Source organism: Scyliorhinus canicula, chromosome 12, assembly GCF_902713615.1.
Source record: "Scyliorhinus canicula chromosome 12, sScyCan1.1, whole genome shotgun sequence".
NCBI classification, from domain to species: domain Eukaryota; kingdom Metazoa; phylum Chordata; class Chondrichthyes; order Carcharhiniformes; family Scyliorhinidae; genus Scyliorhinus; species Scyliorhinus canicula.
In genome coordinates, this window is record NC_052157.1 from 27,835,062 (window position 1) to 27,850,306 (window position 15,245).

Sequence of the window (15,245 nt, forward strand, 5' to 3'; positions counted from 1 at the left end):
GTGAGTGCAGACCCACAATGGCTGTGTGGGAAGGGGGAAATGTTACTCCAGCAGAGAGCGCTGTTCTTGGCTGAAAGGCTAAAGGCCTATTGGGACAAAGTAGAGGAAGCTTATTTTCTGCAATCTGACATAGCCGGGGGGGGGGGGGGGGGGGGAGAGATGGGACAACCAACGTCGCATGGGTGGCAATTCGCTGCTTGACAGAAGCACTCAAGTGGCTGGTCAAGCGCTTGAAGAACCTTCTCGGAGGCATTCTTCACGGACTGCCCTCCAGTCTGTGTAACCTGCTAAGGTTACTTTTTTGTTTGGCACTTTTTTTTAAAATGCGATTGGACTCTTGTGAGCCTGGGTTTTAAAGAGGCATTTCAACCAGCGGTTAAGATAATATTTGGTTCTTGCAATTTCCCTGTTGTAAAGGAGGTGGTTGGGGGCCCGAAATGAGAATTCCCCAGCGTTTAAAAGTGCCCTCTGATCAGCGGGGGGGGGGGGGAGGGGGGCGTTTTGATGCTGTAATAATTGATTGCGATGTAGCAGGTAGCAGGGTATCATTTCCCCTTACTGTGCGTCACTGCTGTTGTGATTCACAGCAGGGAGAGTCAGGTGGAAGCATAACGCCCCCCCCCCCCCCCCCCCCCCCTCCGGATATGGGTTCAGCATCAATATTTAGCGAAAGTCGAGGGTTAAGCGGACAGTGCGGGAGTAATTTTCCCTTTCCTGTCTGTCAGCCCACTCAATTCCTGGCTTCCTGTGTGCTTGGCCGCCTTGCCCTTTTCATTAAGTCTTCAGAGTGAATCTGGGAGGCTCAGGAAGTTGCCAGCAGATTGAAACAGCAGCACTCAGTAGAAGGAGCTCCGAGGGGAAGATAGATGCATCACATCTTCCCACGGGAGCAGTCCCATATTTCTACGTGTCTGCCCCTCAATTCTCTTCATTCACCCAGTGGGAATTCACTCAAGACTCCCATCCCAATTTTCAGCGTCACCCTTCGTTTCCTGAACTCCCCCCCCCCCCCCCCCCATTGTTTCGCTTGCTATTTCTGGCTAGGATTGGCCCTGGTGAAATGCGGGGCATATATCGAGTGCTCCCCGTTTAGGGTATTTGCGGTGTGTGAGTCAGAGAGCTTTTTTGTTTGCTGATTGGAGGAAAAGGAAACCACCCCGGGGATTGTCAGTCAATTATAGCAATCGACACTTCATTCATAGATTTATTAACATGTTGGGGGGGGGGGGGGGGCACTCATTCATAAAAGTTCATTCATAAAAATTGCACCAACTCCCCTTGTCCACTCCACGCGCAGCCCTTTTTAACGCTGTGTCTCCCGGCCTGGAACTTCCAGCCAAGTGTCACTAATGTAACCATTGTGCGAGGTCGGATACAGTGTGTGGCGGGGACTGGGCAATGTTGTTTAAAGCGGGGATTTAAGCCATGTTTGAGGAGGAAGCGGGGATGAAGCTGCGAAAGCCAAGTTTGTTGAATAGATCTTGAGAAGGCGAAGAATCGTGGGGTAGGGTGGGGGGGAGGACGGTGCAGAACACGTCCCACTGTGAATTCGCTGAAACCATATTGGGGGGGGGGGTGGAGAATTCAAAGCAGGCTTGGCTCTTTGCGTCGTTCAGGGCCGGCTTTTTGTTGTTGTAGCCGTTTCAAGGTGATCGTATGGTCGGCTGGATTTAGGGAGCGGGTGGTGGAGGAGGGGAGGGAGTGGTGGAGAGGGAGGGGGATGGAGAGAGGAGAAGTCAGCCGGGTTTGTCATCCGGCGACAGGCTGACTCGGCTCCAGCAGCGTTTGAAGACTCGTTTCCTCCGAGAGCTCTCACATTGAGAGCAGTGTGATCCAAAGTCACATCATTGCAGTTTGATGTCTCTGCCAGTACGGGGGAAGAACGAACAGCCGAGGGTGCATTAAACCAGCCTCTTTTTTTTTATATATTAAAAAAGTAATTGTGCTAGCAATGGGAAACAGGATATGATCCAGTGAAACCATCGCGATTTTGGCCATATCTAGTCTATGGGTACTTTTTGAATTCGAACAGGATTGATCACAGCAGTGGGCTATGAGAGAACGTATTGGCTGTAGTTTCACTGGACACACAGGACTCTTCAGGCAGCCGGGCATGATTCACAGGGCAAAGTACAACCGTTTCAGAAACGATTCTTTAACATCATTAGACGAACCTCCATCCAGTGCTCCACTCGGGGTCAAGAACTCGTCCACCGCCTCGTCCCCTTGCTCTCCGCCCGGCTCCCCAGCGGATGAACCTCCCTCCAAGGCGGAGGACATCTCGACCACTCTGTCCGCCTTCATCCCCAAGATGACCAACCTGAAACTGTCCAACCCGGCCAGCCTGCTTGGCCTCAAAGCTTCACCCTGGGCGCCAGGGAGATTCCCAGGATGAAACTGACCAACAATGCTCCGAGTCTCTCTCCCTCCGCTCCCCACCTAACCAGCTGCCTCTCTGCACCCTCTCACCCCAAACAGGACATCCACAAGGTGGCCACAAACACAATGCAGATCGGAGGGGGACAACCCGCGAGCGAGGCCAATCTCCGGGGCGATGTTCTGGGTTCTGGAGCACTGTACACAGTCAGAGTAAGTAAGTTTCTTTTTAACCCCCCCCCCCCCCCCCCCCCCCTGTTTAACATTTTAAAGTTTAACATCATTTAACTCTGAGTGGATTCATTATAATAGAAAGCAGCTTTAAGCTAATTTAAAATGCACGAATCTTTTGCACTGTGCAAATCCGGGCATCTGATATCTGAATATTTTATCTCAAGCTGTGATTTAACAATTTAAAATTGCTTAATTTAAAAAAATCAATCGGTGCATTCAAGCAGTAGGAAGAGTCACCCACCACGACACATGGGACTTGAAATCTTTCCCTCTCCAGGGGATGCTGTGAGACAGTTTTTCCAGCACTTTTAAAAACATTTCAATCAAGCAGTACAGCACAACGAAATCAATTTCGCCTTTTGTAATCTCACTCTATACCGCATTGCCACGATTTAAGAGAACTAACAGTCTGAGAACATTTAGTAAACTTATAGAGTGTACAGACCATGGACAATGTTGCATTTATTTTCTCCCTCGGAACAGACAATGTTGCATTTATTTTCTCCTTGGGAACAGACAATGTTGCATTTATGTGCTCCCTCGGAACAGACATCCTAATAGAATATTCCAAGCCACAATATTGATTAGTTTTAGACTTTGGAAGCTTCATGCTGTTTATCCATATGTTTCCTGTCAACACTGGCTGCTGGCGAGTCTCAACGGGTCGCCTGTGTGTAATTCAAGGATAAAATGAAGGGTTTATTTCATTACTTCTGTACTCGCCGGAGTTTTTATTCCCTTCAATTTCTTGGTGTCGGCGCAATAATTCTTAATGTTAAAGACATAATATAGCTGATCTGGTTTAGGACGATTCACCATTGTGTAACAAACACGTTTTGTTAATAAGAAGGGAAATTGACAAATGTTAATAAGAAGGGAAATTGACAAATGTACAGACTGAAGTTGTGGCCAGTGTAGCAGAGTGTTAACCGCTATTTATAGACAGGTGCTAAATCTGTTCTATTAAGGACGAGTACCTGTGTGGGCTGTCAGGAGATGCACCATTACACTTTTTATGCTACACTTCCTGTCACACTTGGAGGCACATTTGGTGTCGTTAATTATTAGCTCTTCGCCGATTTCATGCAACATTGAAAAAGATACATTGGTCAGAGTGTGTACAAAAGACGGGCCGGATATTTCTTCATGGATCGTGAGCATGAAAGGGGATTGAAATCTGATCACTTTGCTCAACTTTGGCAGCCAGTGGTAGCACTCTTGCCTCTTGGGTCATTGGGTAGTGGATTCAGTTCCTACTTCAGGACCCCAAAATACAAAAGAATCTAGGCTGGCATTCCTGTGCGGTGCTGAGAGGGCGCTGCACGGTTGCAAGTGCTTTTAGATCAAACGTTCAACCGAGAACCGCTGTGTTTCGAAAGGATCCCATGACACTACTTTGAGGAAGAGGTATCCTGTTATCCCCTGGTGTCCTGACGAATATCTATCCCCAATCAACATCACAAAAACAGATTATCTCGTCGTTATCATATTGCAGCTATGGACGCCTTCTGTGTGCAAATTGGTTCCCACATCCAGATACACTTGAATAACATTAGGGCAGGAGAAGACCATTTGCCCCCTCAAGCCTGCCTCCTGACACACAATTACAGGATGTGGGGGTGGGGGGTGAAGAGGGAAAGAAAGAAGCGCTTGTGATGAATAGATGTCCTCCCCCTTCCACAAAAGTTTAACAAAAATCAGCCGCCCCCCCTGACCAACCTAATCTATCGAGGGGGCGACATTTTAATTTTGTTAATGTACAGAAATGAATGAGGAGAGGAGGAAAAAAAAGCTTGGGGTGTGTGGGGCGGGGAGGGGGGGACGAAGAATGGTTTTCACGAGCTCCGTGTCTGTGGGGGGGGGGGGGGGAGTAGAAGGAAAGATGGCAGTTAACGTCTGAAAAAAGGAAACTTAAATTGACCCAGATTCCTCCCGAGTTGCTGGTGTCAATCTTGAGCTTTGTCACCTAAATTCTATTTTTATTTTTCTCCCCCCCCCCCCCCCCCAGTCTTGGCTACAGATGTGTGTGTGGTGCACGTGTGTCACCGCGTGTGCACCAGAACAGGTGTGCAGCACGGTAGCACTGTGGATAGCACAATTGCTTCACAGCTCCAGGGTCCCAGGTTCCATTCCCGGCTTGGGTCACTGTCTGTGAGGAGTCTGCACGTTCTCCCCGTGTGTGCGTGGGATTCCTCCGGGGGCTCCGGTTTCCTCCCACAGTCCAAAGACGTGCAGGTTAGGGTGGATTGGCCGCGCTAAATTGCCCTTAGTGTCCAAAATTGCCCTTAGTGTTGGGTGGGGTTACTGGGTTATGGGGGTAGGGTGGAGGTGTTGACCTTGGGTAGGGTGCTCTTTCCAAGAGCCGGTGCAGACTCGATGGGCCGAATGGCCTCCTTCTGCACTGTAAATTCTATGATAATCTATGACTATTCAATAAGGTCATGGCAGGTCTGATTAAAGCCTTGACTCCACCTTCTTGCCCGCTACCTATAATCCTCAGGCCCATTTAAGATCCAAAAATCTTTATTTATTGACCCAGATTCCGCTGCTCTCTGGGGTAGAAACTTTAAGATTGGTGATCCTCAGAGGAAATTCCTCCTCATTTCGGTCTTAAATGGGAGACCCCTTATTTTGAAACTTCCAATGCCCTCCATTGGCAGTCAAATGTTTTTTGAATATCCTGAGGGTATGAAAGATGTTTTATTATCTTTTTTAATAAACATTTTATTGAGGTATGTTTTGGTTTTACAACAACAAAATAAACAATGCGCATGAGTCTATAAACATAGTGCAAAAAGCATGCTTCCTCCCTTAGAGGTCTTTATTAACCCCCTACTCTAAGCTAAACTAACCTTCCCCCCCCCCCCCCCCCAAATCTGCTGACGATTAGTTTTCTGCAAAGAAGTCGACGAACGGTTGCCACCTCCGGGTGAACCCTAACAGTGACCCTTTCCAGGCGAACTTGATTTTCTCCAAACAGAAAGCTAGCCATGTCCGATAGCCAGGTCTCCGACTTTGGGGGCATTGAGTCCCTTCATGGCAATAGTATCCGTCTCCGGGATACCAGGGAAGCAAAGGCCAGAACATCTGCCCCTTTCTCCTCCTGAAAATCACCACCTCCAGACCCAGCGCCACCCTTGTTTTTAACACCGTGGACATGACATCTGCAAACCACTGCCAGAATCCCCTGAGCTTTGGGCATGTCCAAAACATGTGGACATGGTTTGCGCCCCCCCCCCCCCCCCCCCCCCCCCCCCCCCCCCCCCCCGCAGACCTTGCATACCTGTCATCTACATCAAAGAACCTATTCATCCGGGCCACTGTCATGTGAACCCAGTGAATGACCTTAAACTGTATCAGGCTGAGCCTGGCACATGTTGTGGACGTGTTGACTCTACTCAACACATCCGCCCAGAGACCATCCTCTATCTCTCCTCCTAACTCCTATTCCCACTTGCGCTTCAGCTCCTCAGTCTGCGTGTCCTCTGACCCCATGAGCTCCTTATAGATGTTGGGAGAACTCCCCTTCTCCCACCCACACTCTGGAAACTACCCTATCCTGAATTTCCCTTGGTGTTAGGAGTGGGAAGGTTGAGACCTGCCTACGTAGGAAGTCCCACACCTACAGGTACCTGAATTTGTTTACCCTCGCGAATCCAAATTGCTCCTCCAGCTCCCTCAAGCTAGGAAAGCTCCCTTCTATGAACATATCACCCATCCTCCCAATTCCTGCCCTCTGCCATCCCAAAACCCCTCATCCATCCTTCCCGGGGCAAACTGGTGATTATTGCAGATTGGAGACCAGACCGATGCTCCCTCCCCTCCCACGTACTTCCTCCATTGACCCCAGACTCTCAGGGATGCCACCACCAAGGGGCTGGTGGAGTACTGTGCCGGCGGGAATGGCTGAGGCGCCGTTATCAATGCCCCCAAACTGGTGCCCTTGCATGAGGTCGCCTCCATACACTCCCATACCGACTCTCCCCCCACCACCCACTTCCTGATCATGGCTATATTCACCGCCCAATAATAGGTACTGAAGTTTGGCAGCGCCAGCCCACCCTCTCCCCGGCTCCGCTCAAGCATCCCCTTTTTTACTCGCGGGGTCTTGCCCGCCCATACAAAGCCAGTGATCACTTTGTTAACCCGTTTAAAAAAGGTCCGCGGAATAAAGATGGGGAGACACTGGAACACAAGCAGGAATCGCGGAAGGACCGTCATCTTCACCGTCTGGACCTTCCCAGCTAATGACAACGGGAGCGCGTCCCACCTCCGAAAATTGTCCTTCATTTGGTCTACCAGATGGGCCAGATTAAATTTGTGCAACCGTTCCCATTCCCGCGCCACTTTGATGCCTAGACACCTGAAGCTTCCACCTACCACTCTAAATGGCTGTTCCCCCAGTCGCCTCTCCTGTCCCCTTGCCTGGATCGCAAACATCTCGCTTTTCCCCATATTTAGTTTGTACCCCGAAAACCGGCCAAATTCCCCCAGAATCCTCATGATTTCTTCCATCCCCTCTACTGGGTCAGATACATACAGGAGCAGGTTGTCTGCGTAAAGCGAGACTCTGTTCCACTCTCCCCGGACCGACCCCTTCCAGCCCCTTGAGGCTCTCAGCGCAATTGCCAGCGGCTCTATAGCTAGTGCGAACAACAGTGGGGAGAGGGGGCAACCAAAAGATGTTTTATATGTGTGCTTTTAACTTTCTTCACCAATCGATTAAACTCTGACTTGAGACTTTAAGATTACTGTGTCCAATTGTTAAGACAATAAAGGGTCTTAAATCTGTTGCAATATTGTAGATTATGTAACACTTTTTTGATAAAACTGCGTATAGTGTGAGATTTTGTGATCAATGCGTTAGCTAGCCCTATTCTACAATACATTCCAGATAATTCACAGTTGTTTTTCGAACTAAACAATGTATCAAACAACATAAATAATAAATTAAAGTCAAAATTGGAGTTAGATGATAATCAGACCTTTTGAATTTGAGTATTGGCAAAAAAAGCATTTTGTCAAAGTTTTTCATCGTGCACTCCACAGGACAATTGTTGGAATACCAATGTCAGGGGAAACAGATGTTGCCATGGAGAATGCACTTGCCAAGCAAGCAGCACTTTGTTCTCATACAATATTCCCCTGACATTGGTATGATGAGTGCAAGATGAAAAAGTTTGACAAAGTGTCCTTTTTCAGCAATATTCAAGTTCTATACTACCAAATGAATATCTTCTGAATTCAGTAACATTGAACTAAGAGGAGTGGATTATAGAAATTCTGCACAACAAGTGTACATTTTGTACATCACACTTCCTGGTTTCACAGCGAGTAAATTATGGAAATTTTGAGGCACCCTTGTATTTGGTTTAGTTTTATGACTAAAATTTCAGTCACTTGCAACTGAACCAGTAAAGGACATAACCATCATAAAAAAACAAAAATACAAACAGTCTGCAAAGTCTGCTGCTTAGAAATGAAAACAAGAGCCCAACAAATTGCTAATATTTGTTGCTAATTCTTTCAGTCAGTGTGCCAAGCAATGCTTCTGTTGGAAGTCTCAATGTGCTTCAGCTTGCAGCTTGCTATTGGCTGAAGGCGAGGTAGTCGGCTACAATTGCCCGCACCTCCTGGAAATATTTAGGTCTCAAAATGTGGTTGACCTGCTGTTTATAGTCCCTTTTTCTGAGCAACATGAGACGTGGAAGGCAAATATGCATTTGTTTTATATAAACCGTCGAAGGAATGTCAAGTGTAAACGTTTGTGAGGTAATTTCTTTTCGCTGTAAACATTGTGCAAACTAGCCTGTGCATGGGGTTATCAATTTATATTTGTGAGGCAACTATATGGGAGATTCCTCCCACACCAGTCATTCTATAGAACCCTGCAGTACATAAGGTGGCCATTCAGCCCACCCCCAACCCTCCTGTTTGTTCCCTGTTTATTCCCTTATTTTCCCCTTTCTTTTATTTTGCCGTTACATTTTTGATCTGTGGATGATTAATGGACATCTCACTTTAAGGCAAGAAGCCTGTATAAGAAGCAGGTACTTTTAATCCTTTTTACATTTGAGACCCCCAACCCCACCGCAACCCCCGGCAATGCTGCCGACCTCCAATTGAAAAGTCTCCGTCACCGGGCAAGCAGAGAGGCGAATGCCATGACATTGGTCCTCTTCACCAACTGCAGCCCCGGCGCCTCCAACACCCCAAAGATCGCCACGATAGGGTCCAGCGTTATCTTGACCCCCAAATCCCCGGCTCTCAAACACTGCATCCCAAAATCTATCCAACTTTGTACACCCCCAAAACATGTGAACATGGTTAGCTGGCCCCCTCCCACCATCCTCGCACGCATCTTCTCTTCCCGGAAAGAACTCACTCATCCGGGACCGAGTCATATGGGCCCTATATACCACCCAAAACTGCATGGCTCATCCTCGCACAGGAGGTGGTTGAGCTGACTTGGTGCATTGTTCCATTCCAAATTCCCCACCGCATCTCCATCCCACACTCTTCCTCCCACTTCCGCTGTTCCCTTTCACTAAAGCCGATCCCATCACCCATAGACATCCCCAATTCTCTTCTCCCCCCCCCCCCCCAGTGCAAACTTATTGTTCCCACATAGTGGGGTCAATACTGACATTGTTTAAAGTGCCTCCCCAGCTGATTCCAAATCTTAATGAAAGATTTCACCACTGGGCTGCTTGTGTATGTCCCTGGGGAAAACGGCAATGGGGCTGTCACCAGGGCCCTCAAGTTCGTCCCCTTACACAAATCCAACTTGACCCATCGTCTCATCCTCTTAGCGATCGCCACCCAGTAATAATGTAGCAGATTCGGAGAGCAGCAGCCCCCCCCCCCACCTTTATCTTTGCAGCAGGGCCCCACTGACCCTTGGTGTCTTGCCTGTTGAAACAGACTCCAAAATCAATTTGTCCACCATTCGGAAAAAGACCTTGGGGAGAAAAATAGTGAGGGACGGAAAGATAAACAGGAATCTTGACAGCACATTCACCGTTACCACCTGTGCCCTCCCTGCCAATGTCCCGTTTTACCCCCTCTGCCAACCCCATCAAATTCCACTTGTGCATAGTAACCCAACCATGCGCACCTGAACCTACAGGTACCGAAATCTAACACCAGCCACTCTAAATGTCAGTTCCCCCAGGATTGCACTCCACCCCAGAGCATTCACCGGGAAAATGTCACTTTTCCCAACATTCAATTTGTACCCGGAAAAGGCCCCAAATTTCCCCAACACGTCCATAATTCTCCCCATACTGTCCAGCGAGTTCGCCATGTACACCGTAAGCATACGAAGACACCCTATGCTTCCTACCTACCGTCACAATTTCCTGCCACTCCTCCAAAGCCCAGAGCACAATTGCTAAAGGCTCAATTACCGATGCAAACAACAACGGCGGCAGTGGGCATCCCTGACTTGTTTCCCTATGCAGCCCAAAATTCCCCGAGTTTATCTTGTCCGTTCTCTCATTTGCCATGGGTGACGCATACCGTACCCATACCCAAGCCACAAACCTCGGTCCGAACCCAAACCTTCCCAGGGTCTCGAACAGGTATCGCCACTCCACCGATTTATTTTCTCTGGGTCAGACCCCCCGCCCCCTCGCTGCCCACACCTGCACAATTTCCTTCATCGCTGTCGCAGCTGATAAACAAGCAGATGACTCCCCCCCCCCCCCCCCCCCCACTCATACTGCATCTCCTCCCTTCCGTAGCCATCGCAGCTGACCCACCACCATCCCTGTTGTCAGCTGATCAAACTGCCCCTGAAGCTTCTTCCTCTCCGCCAGCAACTCCCTAGTTGTGGCCACCGAGTCCCTCCGGACCACCTTCACAATGCCTTCCAACACCCTCTGCCTCTCCTCCCTCTCAACCCTATCCCTTATCAACCCTATCAACCCACAGGACCACTGCCTTCAATGCCTTCTAGAAAGTGGCTGCAGAGGCCTCCCTATTTTGAATTAGATCAACGTAGTTCTTAGTCGCCAGTGCCACGTGACCACAGAACTCATTGTCCGCCAACAGTGCTGAATCCAGCCTCCACCCTGGTCTCTGGACCCTCCCCAGCCTAAGCCTAACATCTAGGTAGTGTAGTGCGTGGTCCAAAATCACTATTCCCATATATTTTGCTCCCACCACACCAGTCAACACCACCTTTTCCACAACTGAAAAATCAATCCGGGAGTACACCCGCTGGTCTTGTGAGAAGAAGGAGTATTCCCTCTTCCCCCGGGTGTCCAAGCCTCCATGCGTTCACCACCCCCATCTGATCCATAAACACTCCCAACTCCCTTGCCATCCCTGACCTTACCATTGATTTAGAACTCAATCTGTCCGTCCTGGGCTCCAGTACACAATTAAAGTCCCCACCCATTACCAATTGATGAGAATCTAAAAGTCCAGGATAGACCCTAACATGAAATCCATGTCACCCCAGTTGGGCACGTACATATTCACCAGTGCCCCCACTAATACCCCACTCACTAGAGTGTGGGGGAAAGTAGGTATTAAGTATTAGCTTGTCGTTAACCAGCAGTAATTACTGCCTATTTCATGATAAGTTCTTGTTATAAATAAAAAGTAATCGTGTTTACATTTGCAAACCTGGTGACTGTAATTATTGGACAGCCAAGGGTCAAAGACTTTGGGTTATTTTTAATAAGAATTATTGGCTAATTGGCTTGTGTTGTGACTCGGGGGCATGTGGGGCTGGAATTGACCGTGCACTAGCCGAGTGTGTCGTAACACCGTACCGCCCGCATTCTCTGCATCCCCTTGTTTATGTTTTAGTCCATGTACAGAATTTGCTTTTGACATCTGGATTCCCGAGCCCCCTTGCATTGCCTCTCAGCAGTTGACCACATGACCATTTTGGTCACCTATAATTATTGAATGATAGGTGTCCACCAGATACAATCGATCAGTACTGAATGACATTTTTACCTCGGTGTCAATTTTCGTCATGGTGTATGCAATGTTATTTATGTATTTACAAAGTATGACATATGTTGACTGGAAAGGGTTACGAAATGAACCCCCCTCCAAGGGCAGAGTAGAATGAGCTGGGATCAAGAGTTAGCCAGGCACCCCCAAAAGCAGAGGGTAAACAAGAGTATTTAAAACCAGAGGGAGTAACTAGGTTGAGGTGAAATGAAACCAGAGAGCAATTTTAAAGTGAGTTGTTGTGGCAGAATGAGTGGAGTTTGGAGCAAGGTGACGGGATGAAGGAAGTGTGGAGATAGCTTTCGACCGAGGCTTCCCATCCTGATACATTCCCAACACTAATGCTTGCCCAGGCAGAAAATGTAGGCCAACAGTGTTGGACTGTATTGGGAGTACATTTATCTGACCCACATTGTCCTCATTCAGCAATTATAATCCCTTTGTCGCCTTGTAAATGATACCTTTTCAACATTCAGTACATGTTTAATCTATAGGTCAGCAACAAGTGTTACATTCTGGTCTTATTCCAGTGTCTGCTTCTAATGTGGGTTTAGAAAGTAAGATTTACCCTGGTCATTTGGAAGTATGATTCATCCTGAAGCTGTATGTACACGCCGATATTTCTGGCATTCTGCCCAACATGTCACAAAACTCTGCAAAGTCTCATAGGAAGTAGATTAGGTCCACTGAGCCACTGCCTCTGCCGCTTCATCTATCATTCATGATACTGAATATATATTTAGCACTTCAGCCATTCTTTCAGGCCGGCATGCAGTAGTTTATTTTTCATTTGCATATTAAGAATAAGCTATTACTAGGCATCTGTTTATTTTGAACATCATGGGGCAAATTTTTGTGTGTAGAAACTTTGCACAAGGCCTACGCACACGATCATTACTGCATTTTGCAGCATATCCAACATACAATGAATGATTTTAGACGGTTAGAATGGAGATACATCACCCGTGCGTTATTTAAAATTTTTAATAAATTTATTTTCCAATTAAGGGGCAATTTAGCGTGGCCAATCCACCTGCCCGGCACATCTTTGGGTTATGGGGGTGAGACCCACGCAGACACGGGGAGAATGTGCAAATTCCACACGGGCAGTGACCCAGGGCCAAGGCCGAACCCGGGTCCTCAGCGCCGTGAGGCAGTAGTGGTAACCACTGCGCCGCCGTGCCGCCTTCATTGATATGTTGTGTTATGACCAATTAATTGTATCTCTCCAATGTGGACAAGGGGAAGAGTTGTAAGCAGACAACTGGCCAGGTCCGAGGAAATGGGGTTGACTTCGATCATTGATCATATATTTTTTTCATAATTCTTTGGATCGTAAAAGCCTCATGATCCTTCCCAATTGTCAGTTGTGTTATAAATCCAAAGACATGGTGGAGACATACTGCAAATGTCACCTTCAGAATGAACCAGAGCAGTTACTGCAGAAAATAGTACAGTAGCTGAAAATAGGTCCATGACCCAATCTAGGAGACATCAATGAAGTCCCTTGCCTCTTACCTTGGCAGACCAGAGCAGCACTATGAAGCAGGCAATAAATCTGCAGTTTATGTGGGGCGCCTGGTAGGACACAGTGAGAAGCACAGAAGAATATTAAAATGAAAACCATTCACGTTTGGTTTTCACAGAAAAATGGACAAATATAAACTGTGAGCCATCCGCTAGAGTCCCATATAATGAAGTGAAATTTGACTTGGTCAGTTATTACAAACCAGTAACACTGATTATAATGGTCATAATGCTTTAGAAACATCTTAAAGTGCAGTTGACATATACACAAATAAGAGCAGAACTAAACATTCCGTTTTAAATTGAGGTCTTCCGCACATGAATGCCACTGCTGTTTTTAAATATTTAGAACAAAGTATAGTTCTATAAATATTACCCCAAGTCGTTCAATACTGACTATGCCCAGAGCCATAGCAACATTTTTAGTTAACGAATGGCATGATCTCTTAAGAAGGCTTTTGATCATCGCTTCACGGCCTTTTGGCTAAGATCGAGCGTAGTTTGACCCTTTTGGCTCAGATCTTGTATGTCTCTCTTGCGGGGACCATGAATTGGATTCAATTTGAATTGGTTTTTGGAGCAGGCAAGGAGCTGGATTAGGGGTTTGCCTCTGATCCACACCCTGAGCCCTGGGTTTGTAACTCAGATGAAGTAATAAAAAAAAGAAGGCTTTTGATCTTCGGCAATGTTGAGATGGGGTGCGTTTTTACGTATTGGCAATGTTGCTGAGGGGATTAGCCTGTAGTGTTCTCCAATTGATGATGCTGCGCCAGTACTGATTCCAAAATGTACTGAATTGTTCTTCTCTAACATTGAATTCTCACCCTTTGCAACGTTCCTTTAAACACTCCAGCTGGAAACAGCAGATGTGTTTGGTTGTGTTCTTATCATTCTTCAGGCCCTGATCCAACTTGGCCCTTGCTCATTGTGATTAAAAACACAAAAAAAAACCCCACGGCAGATCAGGAAGCATCTGTGGAGAGGAACAGTTAACGTTTTAACTCGATGACCTTCTCATCAGAACTGAAGAAAGATAAGAGTTTTTAAGCCAATGGGATGGGGGAGGGCAGGCAGAAGAAAAAGGAAGGTCTGTGATTGGATGGAGACAAGAGAGACAAGACTAACAAAATACTTCATGCTACAGATGCCAAAGAATAGGGTAATGGGTATTGCAAAGAGGCAAAGGTTGAGCCAGAATGTCTATGTCACAACCACCCGAATGAAACATAAAGGGAAAAAGAAAGAAACAAGCCAATAAAACAGACATATGCAGAACAAGATGGAGGCAGAGGTCATGATCCAAAGTTGTTGAACTCAAGTCCAGGAGGCCTTGAGAATGAGAAGACAAATGTTTTCGTCATCTATTTGATTGTGCCCTTGTGTTTGCCACATGTTTGAAATCCTCCTTTTACACACTGAAGGCAATTCCCCCGGTTAGGATCCCGGAATCTCAACGGATATCTTATAGGATCCCAAAGTGGATAGGTGAACGAGAACTGATAAATTGGGAATGATGCTCAATTCACCCACAGCATGAAGAGCCACGGGTGGTGGAGGAAAATGGTTCACATCATAATGGATTGTACATCTGCAGCTGATTCCATTTGCTTCTTCCATTTTAGTATTAAAATTCCTGTCCCATCGGTGTAAGCATCTGTAACATCTCCCTCTGAAACTGGATTACCACCATCTCATGAATTTGGTGACGTGCTTGTCTAGTTTCCCAAGCATAGATTCCTGTATAATCTGGCACGTTTGCGAACATATGAACCTTGTAAAAAACTTCAGTTATGGAACTCTTTTTCTTTTCAAATTGGGTAAATTCACTTCCCATTCTGGTTTAGAACTGTTTTGAGGCTGATTGAAATATTAGTGCATTGAATGCGTTCAAAATAGGAAAAGATGCATGGGCAACTCCTGATCCAAGCTTAAACTCCAAACTTAAAACAGATCGTACTTTGACATCATAAATTCTCCCCTGTCAGTCCGTGAAGTAAAAAGCAGAAAGTGTCTTTTTTACTTGCTGAAATGAGAACTGAAGTATTATTCTGTTTTTCTTGTGCTATTCTCCTTGGCCACTTCCTCCCTTAGCTGTCGTTTCGTCCTGTGTATTTTTGTATTCCGTCGACCCTCCC

The 15,245-nt window shown here is 46.9% G+C and overlaps 1 protein-coding gene across 1 annotated transcript in view; it reads left to right on the forward strand.

Moving 5' to 3' along the window:
* The first annotated feature begins 1,722 nt into the window (after window positions 1–1,722).
* LOC119974475 (SHC-transforming protein 1-like) overlaps window positions 1,723–15,245 on the forward strand; it is a 117,074-nt gene continuing 103,551 nt past the window's right edge. Inside the window, 2 exon segments of the mRNA XM_038813391.1 lie at window positions 1,723–2,360; window positions 2,363–2,589. Coding sequence (XP_038669319.1) covers window positions 2,054–2,360; window positions 2,363–2,589 — 534 coding nt within the window. The 5' untranslated portion in view covers window positions 1,723–2,053.